Genomic DNA, 10,282 nt, shown 5'->3' on the forward strand with positions numbered 1-10,282 from the left:
GTCTTGAGAATGGTGAGATATTGTTTCCTGGCTCTCCTGAGGGTGGACACACACTTGTTTCGGGCTTTGTGAAAGGAAATGAGATTTCCTTCCGTTGGATTTGCTTTCCAGGAGACGAAAGCAAGTTGTTTCAGGGCAACAGCCTCACCACAAGATTCCGTGTACCATGGACGGGAGGAAGGGTATGACAACTGAAGACGAGATGGTATAAATCTGTGCATGAGAGACAGCAATTTACTTTGAAAGAATTCCCAGGATGAGTTGATGTCAGAGGCGGTAGAGATGGGAGACCAGTCCAGATGATTGATGGCTGCTTGAAGACCGTGCCAGTTGGCCTGAGTGAAATGCCAGACTCGTCGACGCTGAGGAGGCTCTCTGAGAATGGTCAGAGAGATGTCCACTTTGACAAGCACATGATCAGATGAGCCGATTGGAGCAGAAGAAGAGCAGCAGACATTTTCAGGGAAGTTTGTCATAACCAAATCCAGAAGAGAAGATGCTCCGTTGACTGATATCCGGGTCAGGAAATTGACAGATTGTGTCAGTCCCAGTGAGTCGCAGATGTCCTTTGCTGAAGAGCCATGGCTGGTGAGAGAGGTACCCACACCCAGCCAACTGGCATGGTGACAATTGAAATCACCACATATGAGGAAGAGAGAGTTGGGATGGGTAGATAGAAGTTGGTCCATATTATCAGACAGTGAGATGTAGATGGAGTCATCGCTGATTGGTGGACGGTACAACACACATATGAACAAAAGGTGGGAGCGAAGGGGAAGCCGTAGCCAAAGGTATTCCTGGGGGTGAGGTGGAGAGAGGGCAGTGGAGGGCGAGTGAGGAAGAGAGTTTTTTATAAAGATAGCAACCCCACCTCCAGGACGAGGCTCAGGTCTATCATACCGGAGGAGGGAGTAACCTGGGAGAGATACCAAGGCATCAGAGACATCATGAAGGAGGAAAGTTTCTGTTAAGCAGATCACATCTGGTTTGTCAGAAGCAACCTGTATGGAGAGGTCAGTCAAGTTTGAGCGAAGGCCCCGGATGTTTGAGGTCCATACCGTTAATGAAGAGGAAGGGGGAGCATCGGATCCAGAACAGGGGGGGGGGAGGGGTAGGGTAAGATGTGGAAGAGGAGGAAGAGGTAGGGAGAGCTGTTGAAGGTGTGTCAGAGATTTCAGAATAGCTTGGAGAAAGGGAAGAATGGGGCGGACAAAAGGTTTGATGGAGATTGGGTGAGGCACAGTGAGGTGTTATTTGAGGAGGGGGAAGAGCAAGGCAGAAGGTTTGGGGAGATGAAGGTGAAAGTTGGAAGGAGGAAGAAGCAGGGAGGATGCTTTGAGGAGGAGGGGTGAGAGGGGAGTCTAGGAGGGGAGGAGCGAGGGAGAGTCTCGGAGGGGAGGGGTGTGGGGGGAGTTTACGAGGGAGGGGAGGGAAGGGGCAAGGGGGGAGATTTGAAAGGGATGGGTGATGGGGAGGATTTGGAGGGGAGGGGTGAGATTGGATTTTGAAAAGTGTACGATTCATGGGAAACGAACATTTTTTGCAAAATGAGTTTGAGACCTTCGAGTCAAAAATACGTTTGAGGACACTGGAGGAGGGATGGAGTTCTGGATAGTTTAGGGAATGTAGAAAGGAGGAACTGTAAGAGATGGTATTATATATATTTTTTGGAATGAATAGATTTGGTGAGCAAGACGAAAGCATCCTTTTGTAGGAAAAGAAGAAAAGGGTGTTATAATATATGAGAGAAAATAGTTGTTCAGGGGAGAGATTATACATTTCTAACCGCGTGATCGCGAACGAAGAACGAACGAACAAAAAGAACAAATAAACGAATAAGACCTGGGAAGGAAATAGTTTTTTTGGGGGTTTTTTTTGTTTTTTTGTTTTTTTGTGAGTACAGATATTAAACAAGGAGGTACGGGGTGAACGACTGGGACGAAACAGTGAACGAAAATAATTTCAGCGCATTCGACGAATCGCTGAGAGAAAAACAAACCACAAGGTCGGAGACGGTACGGTAGTCCAAGCCTACGAGTACTAGGCCGCAGAATACTCGATACCATTAACCGACGATTGTGTATACATGTACGAAAAATTAGCACCGAAAATTTTCCAAAAGATACGCTATAGGTACATACACCGAAAGATAGATACAGTCTCGACAAAAACACGATTGAGAAATATCACTTAGCTTCGAAAGCGTGAGCGCATGGAGCAGCGTCGAAAAGACGTGACCTCGCGAGTCTGTCCCCTTTGAAGGGGCGTAGACATTTATTAAAGTAAAATTAATGTCTCCATCAACAAAATCCAGTGAAGCTAAGTGACCTGGGATTATTTCCTGAAATGAGAGTTGGAGCGGGCAAAAATGGGGATTAATTAGAAATGCAACTCCTGCTGCACGAGAGGTTGAATCGCTAAAGTAGCCGGCCTTTTTCATCATTCGGTTCCATATAGCGTGAGACGATGGAGTAGAGTGGGTTTCTTGTAAGAAAGCAACATCTAGTTTCCGTTGCTTTACAAGGTTGACCACTTGGAGCATCCGAGACTGGCTCGCATCACTATTTATATTGAGGCTACCAAAGATAGTCATGGAGATTTTAAAAAGGTAAGGAAAGTGAAATATGTGTATCATCCTTTTAGTTCATTTTTTGCCTTAACAATGTATAGTCACGTGAAAAAGTAAGTACACCCCATGTAAAGTTTTGACTTTTTCAACATATTTCAACATACAGCTATTTGATCTTCATTTCAACAATATTGATAGATAAAGATGATATAATATAACAAAATCATGAAACATTTACATTTTGTAGTCCATTGTATAATTTAAATAAACATAAATGCAAATTTCGCATGTGGAAAAAGTAAGTCCACCCCTACATTTATCACTATAAATACCTAAAATTAGAATCAGGTGCACCAGCTCAGGTGCAAATGATTAGAACATCGTTAGAGAGGATCTTGGAGGAGCCAATCTTATTTGTGGATCTTGGAGGAACCTCAGACATTTAGTTTGGTTGCTCTTTGTTGTTGAAGTGTGTGGCGTGTCCGGAAGATCATCTACAAGTGGAGAATATTCCAAACAACTGCCAACTTGTTCAGGCCAGGCCGCTCCAGCAGGTTCAGCCTGAGAGTAGACCGCAAGATGCTGAAAGAAGTCTCTAAGAACCCCAGAATGTCATCACGGGACCCACAGGTAGCTCTTGCCACTGTTGATGTCAAAGTGCACGAGTCTACCATTAGAAAGAGGCTGCACAAATTTGATCTACATGGGAGGTGTGCCAGGAGGAAACCTTTGCTGTACAGAAAGAACATCAGGGCAAGACTAAAGTTTGCTAATGAACACCTAGGCAAAGACCAGCACTTCTGGAACAATGTGCTCTGGACAGATGAGTCAAAGGTAGAGCTATTTGGCCACAGTACCAGAAGACATGTTTGGCGAAAACCAAAGACAGCATTTGACCACAAGAACCTGATACCAACTGTAAAGCATGGTGGTGGAAATATTATGGTTTGGGGCAGCTTTGCTGCATCATGGCCTGGGCAGCTCACCATCATAGAATCCACTATGAATTCTTCATTGTACCAGAGGGTGCTTGAGGATAATGTGAGGCCGTCTGTCGGAAAGTTGAAGCTCAACCGAAGGTGGACCTTGCAACATGACAATGACCCTAAACATACCAGTAAATCCACCAAGGAATGGCTGAACAGAAAGAAATGGAGGGTTCTGGAATGGCCAAGTCAAAGCCCGGATCTAAATGCCATCGAGATGTTGTGGGGGGATTTGAAACGAGCTGTGCATGCAAGAAACCCCTCAAACATCGCACAGCTGAAAGAATTCTGCATGGAGGAGTGGGCAAAAATTTCTCCCAGTCGATGTCAGAGACTGGTAGGCAGTTATAAGAAACGCCTACTTGAGGTTGTTTCTGCCAAAGGGGGCAATACCACCTATTAGAGCCAAGGGTGTACTTACTTTTTCCACATGCGAAATTTGCATTTATGTTTATTTAAATTATACAATGGACTACAAAATGTAAATGTTTCATGATATTTGTTATATTATATCACCTTTATCTATCAATATTGTTGAAATGAAGATCAAATAGCTGTATGTTGAAATATGTTGAAAAAGTCAAAACTTTACATGGGGTGTACTTACTTTTTCACGTGACTGTATTTCTTAAGCCTACTGCATTGGGGTTCCGTGAAATTGTGGTCACTGGGTCGGCGAATAATACACCTTGCCGTTTCAATAAACCCACGTAGATCAGAAAAATGATCTTTTATTTCAATATATCTTTTTCCTTGAAAGTCTGGTTCAGAAACTTGAGTGTTTGCAATGGTAAAACGTTGGAATCACTGTATGCGGGAAATTCCTCAATGTCATAGGATTCCTCCTCAGACATGTCGGAAGCACTATCCTGGACACTTACAACCCATGGCTACTCTGTGGTGTGTAGGTGTCAGCCTGCCCTGTTTCTGTCAGAACAGGTTGAGGGGTAGGTTCTACCAGAACCCCGGATAATGTGGTGGGGAGGGGAGATTGTGCAACTTGTTGCACAATTTGAGGTTCTTCCGGTCACCATCAGGGTGCGCTGGAACACTGTGGGGTCGAATTTTACTCTTTTTGCCCCCCAGTCGAGTCTCGACCCGATTCGTCATAATCCCCACAAGGATTTAATGTAGTTTTCACTCCAACCTCATCTGGAGGTAGCGCATGCAACTCCTCCACATTAAGCTGAGGGTCCATATCAACAGCAGGCAGAGGATCTGCATTCACATTTAGCAATACTTCATATCGATTACTCATCGATGTTTTATCAGGTGGTACTGAGTCCCAATGCATCGGAGTCTAACTCCACCTTCTTTTGCTTACGGGGTGGAGGGACATTCCAAGTTTTCCTCTTTCTCAAAGAGGAGATGAGTGTAAACCCATCCCAAACGTTATCATTTCAGAGGTTTTCGATGTCGATGGTATGTTTTATATTACAGTAACAGGGGATGTTGTCTGCTCGGACACCACGGGGGCAATTTGTGGACAAAACCGTTTTAGATGCCCAAAGTTCCCACAGCCGAAACATTTGAACGTTTCCGTGGACGCATATACCTGGTACTCGTGATTATCCACAAGAAACGTAAATACCACGTTGAGCACCTTGTCCACATTGGATGCAGGAAACACAATGTACACCTGCTGCCGGAAGGACATGATGTGTTTAGCCTGCTCGTTGCGACACCCCAGAGATAACATTGTGATCAGTGACACCACTGTACCATACCAAGAAAGCTCTTTTAAAATTAAATCATTTTTCAGGAATGGGGGACAATTTGATATCAAGAATTTCACGGATAGGGTGTCCAGTGGGGAAACCAGGACAAAGTGTCCATTCTCGGTAGACAAACCGGGTCGCAACAATTTCATGTACAAGCTGCTCTTCAGCCACAAAAATAACCACACGTTTATTCATCTATGAAGCTGCATGGATTTTCTCAAGCCCGATTATATTACCCACCGCAATAACGATGTTTTCCATGCTGACCTCGTTAGGGGGAACGCAAACCACGCCATGATTCTGCATCAAGCCCTCAAAGGCCGCGTAGCGGGAACGTGCCTGCCGACATTACTACGATCTGATAAACCCTTGGCCTAAGCCGAGTTGGATTTGGGGAGGGTGGAGGGGCAGGGGGGTACAGCTTTCTGTACAAGTAGGGAAAAAAGTAAAAAGCGCTACTCGGCATACACTAGCACGAGCGAAACTATCGCGAGGAAACACACTTCTCAATGAGGAAAAGGGGCGAGAAACCATGACAACCCGTCAGAGTGCCGATGGACTCACCCCTTGATCTCACTGAAAGGCGTGGGCTCTCTCTCTTCTCTCTCTTTCTGTATCTCAGAGAAAGAAAAACGAAAGTGGATAAAAAATGAAAATAGAGACAGCAACACAAGCGAGGAATGCAATGGAGGCGGGGGGGGGGGGGGGGGGGGTGAGGGGAACGAGTGGGGGAAGGGGGAAACGAGTGGGGGGAGGGAGGGGGGAATGAGTGAGGGGAGGGGGAGGGAACGAGTGGGGGGGAGGGGGGAGGAAACGAGTTGGGGGGAGGGGGGGGAACAGAGTGGGGGGAGAGTGGGGGAGACGAGTGGGGGAGGGGGAACGAGGAGGGGGGCAGGGAGGGAACGAGTGGTGGGAGGAGGGGGGAGGACGAGTGGGGGGAGGAAGGGGGGAGAACGAGTTGGGGGGAGGAGGGGGGGGACGAGGAGGAGAGGAGGGGGGAACGAGTGGGGGGAGAAGGGGGAGAACGAGTGGGGGGAGGAGGGGGGGGACGAGTGGGGGGAGGAGGGGGGGACGAGTGGGGGGAGGATGGGGGGAACGAGTGGGGGGAGGGGGGGGAAGGGGAGGGAACGAGTGGGGGGGAAAGGGGGGGAACGAGTGGGGGGAGGGGGAACGAGTGGGGGGAGGGGGAACGGGCGGGGAACTGGGAGGTGGGGGGAGGAAAATGGGAGGGGAGGATGGAAAAAATTAACGTGATAAACTAATTATGCACAATGGTAAATCGATCGATAGAAGGCGCCGCCCAGAGTGGAAAACAACAACGTACTGAAAACCGTCGAATGCTCTTCTCTCGCTCAATAGATGGGACAAGACGACAGGACACAAACATTTAGACTATAGGGGGAGAGACGATGGGGCAATCAAATTTCTTCCATGCATGTACTCTTAATAAATCTTTTGTAAACTGGTCTGGTGGGGAGTCTGGTGCTTTCGACACTTACACTGCTGTGAAGAAGTACAGCTGCATGCATAAACTCATTGAGCTTTGACAACAATCGTAGAGATCCCAAGGGGAAACAAACGACTAAGATTGCTGCATAACTAAGAAATAAATGGCCTCATCTTCAACTTTTTTGATACAAATAAAAACTCGTAATGGGTGTCCACAGCCGACCATGTTGTAGACCATCGGCCGAAGCCCTCACCTTTTGACTTTTAAATTAGTTTTCTCCACAACCACTTGAGCGATTGACACAAAACTTTCAACATATGAATTCCTACTCATAGAGGATCTTTTAATAAAGTTACATGATGCTTGGATGGAAAATGCGTCCGGTGTTACAAAAAGTCTGTTTTCTACAGGCTTGGGTTGCAGGGTGTTTAATGTATCAGAAATAAACAGCCTCCTAAATGACAAAAGTCTGGGACTTCTGTGCAGTAAGCGACACACAGATATTTCGCTTAGTAACAAGTATAGGCACCAGATTATTACCAAAAAAAAAAGAAAGAAAGAAGATATTTACAATGCATAGAGGAGTTGCAGATGTCTGAAGCAATTGGATTACAATGGTATTGACCAAATAGGGTCGAAACACTTTGTGCTATCATGTACATTTAAGGAGTCAACAAATAACCTTCCTGAAATGAGCATTAAAAAATCTCTTGCCAATCTCAAAGGAGAAGGGAGCCACTACCTTGTTATCGGTGATAGTCCAGCAACCACCATCTGCAATTGGGGTCAATATGCAGTGTTTGCGAGACAGCATCAGTGGACTCATGTGCGAAATTAGCCGAATATCCACTTCTGGGCCTCGTCCAAGCACGAGCTGAAACAACCCAACCAATTGATAAATTAATTCAGTTCATATTGTCTGTAAAATCAGAAATGAAAGTCAAAAATACACAACTTCACAAATATACAATTGAAAGGAAGAATGGGGAAGATTTGGGCAGCTTGACTTGCCACCTCCCTCTCACATGGAACGGAGCGGACCAGGAGCTGTGTCGAATAAATCAGTTTTGAAGACATTTGTGGAAGAAGAATTTAAGACCAAATTGCAAAATTCTGATTGAACAGGAAAAATTGAGTTTGGAACTTGGTGTTTTGGAAAAGCCATAAAATAATTATATTTTACAGCATGGCTTTGAAACAGGGAAGTGCCATCCACTTGGCCTTGAGGCGGTGAAGACAAATGCCTGCGGCTGCTGTTAAAATAAAACAGGAAATTATTGCTTGCCAATTTGAGCAAGTGTAAAAACTCTACACTTTTACTCATCCTTCTATATAACTCGTATGAATGAAGTTGATGAGTGTTCACCACGATTAGAATAAGGATATACATATACAATAATGTATATTCTCTATAAACGTAAGACTACATATGCACAGAGCATTCAGAAAGTATTCAGACCCCTTCACTTTTTTCACATTTTTGATGTTGCAGCCTTATGCTGAAATCGTTTAAATACATTTTTTCCCTCATCAATCTACACTCAATACCCCATAATGACAAAGAGAAAACAGGATTTTAGAAAGTTTTGCAAATTTATTAAAAAGAAAAAACTTTGAAATATCACATTTACATAAGTATTCAGACCCTTTGCTACGACACTTGAAATTTAGCTCAGGTGCCTCCCATTTCTCTTGATCATCTTTGAGATGTTTCTACACCTTGATTGGAGTCCACCTGTGGTAAATTCAATTGATTGGACATGATTTGGAAAGGCACACACCTGTCTATATAAGTATAAGGTCTCACAGCTGACAATGCATATCAGAGCAAAAACCAAGCCATGAGGTCGAAGGAACTTCCTGCAGAGCTCAGATGGGATTGTGGCGAGGCACAGATCTGGGGAAGCCTACAGAAAAATCTCTGCTGCATTGAAGTGTTGGTGTTGTTGGGCTAGCGGCTAGGGTGCCGGCTTAGGATCCTAGAATCCTGGGTTCGAATCCTGGTCGATCGCTGAATTAACGCCAGGGGGGTTGACTCAGCCTGTCATCCTTCTGAGGTCGGCTAATTGAGTACCAGTTCACTGGTAATTCCCTGGTTGTCGTTAAAGGCGGCAAAAAGGGTTGGCGTCAGGAAGGGCATCCGGCCGTAAAACATTGCTTCAAAAAGGGGACCAAAAAAACAACAACAACCACGGTTCCCGAAAAAGGAAAACATTGCTTCAAAAAGGGGACCAAAAAAACAACAACAACCACGGTTCCCGAAAAAGGCCAACCCCTGCTTTGCGGGGAAAAATGGCCTCCAAAGGTGGTTATATATTGAAGGTTCCCAAGAGCACAGTGGCCTCCATAATTCTTAAATGGAAGAAGTTTGGACCAACCAGGACTCTTCCGAGAGCTGGCCGCCCGGCTAAACTGAGCAATCGGGGGAGAAGGGCCTTCGTAAGAGAGGAGACCAAGAACCCGATGGTTACTCTGGCTGAGCTCCAGAGATCCTGTGTGGAGAGGGGAGAAACTTCCAGAAGGACAACCATTACTGCAACACTCCACCGATCTGGGCTTTATGGCAGAGTGGCCGGACGGAAGCCTCTCCTCATTGAAAGACACATAAAATTGAAAGCCCGCTTGGAGTTTGCAAAAAAGCACCGAGAGGACTCTCAGTCTCAGACTGTGAGAAACAAGATTCTGTGCTCTGATGAAACCAAGATTGAACTGTTTGGATATATATATATATATATATATATATATATATATATATAAAAATATATATATATATATATATATATATACTGTATATAATTATATATATATATAATTATATATATATATAATTATATATATATATATATAATTATATATATATATATATAATTATATATATATATATATATATATATATATAATTATATATATATATATAATTATATATATGTATATATATATATATATATAATTATATATATATATATATATATATATATATATATATATATATATATATATATAATTATATATATATATATATATATAATTATATATATATACACACAAAACTACAAGAACATGTTCTTAAAGTCAAACACTAAGTCCAAGAGGCAATGTCCAACGGCTGTTTGAAACTGGCGGTACAATCAAATCAAATATGCATTCAGTGAAACTCCCGAAACAGATAATTTTCAATTTAATTCAGGCAAATGGCAAACATGGTTTCCCCTCATCCTCTTATACCTACCACAGTGTTGTTAACCAAGGGAATGCTCCCCGAATCTGACTGAGTTCCGAAGCGTTGTAACCGATAAACACTCGCCATGACGCTCAGCACCCACTGCAAGTCTGCTTCGGGTAACGGATGTGACAGTGACGTCACGATTATGTGATCATTGTTGTTTTTAAATTAATTTTATTCAAATGCATACCTCACATACCAAAACCAATTTATTTGTTGCAAAATATTAATTTTGATCAATTATTGAACGAACTAAAAACGGCATTGATTGAGGTCTGCAAACCGCCGTGGGAAGGGCTGAAAAAGCAGAAGAAGAGGCTGCGAGAAAGTAGA

At 43.9% G+C, this 10,282-nt stretch overlaps 1 protein-coding gene across 2 annotated transcripts in view; it reads right to left on the reverse strand.

The window, feature by feature from the left end:
* Positions 1-10,076, reverse strand: part of LOC137437949 (E3 ubiquitin-protein ligase rnf8) — a 32,170-nt gene extending 22,094 nt beyond the window's left edge. The window contains exons 1-2 of one of the 2 annotated variants that reach the window (XM_068132732.2): positions 9,956-10,076; positions 7,469-7,600 (exon numbers count right to left, since the gene is read on the reverse strand). In XM_068132732.2, the coding sequence (XP_067988833.1) occupies positions 7,469-7,600; positions 9,956-10,033 (210 nt within the window). In that variant the 5' untranslated portion in view covers positions 10,034-10,076. The remainder of the gene's footprint in view (positions 1-7,468; positions 7,601-9,955) is intronic. The other variant, XM_068132733.2, reaches the window with a different exon arrangement.
* Between the last annotated feature and the right edge of the window lie 206 nt (positions 10,077-10,282).

This window comes from Myxine glutinosa, chromosome 12 (assembly GCF_964187855.1).
Source record: "Myxine glutinosa chromosome 12, kmMyxGlut1.1, whole genome shotgun sequence".
Taxonomy (NCBI): Eukaryota; Metazoa; Chordata; class Myxini; order Myxiniformes; family Myxinidae; genus Myxine; species Myxine glutinosa.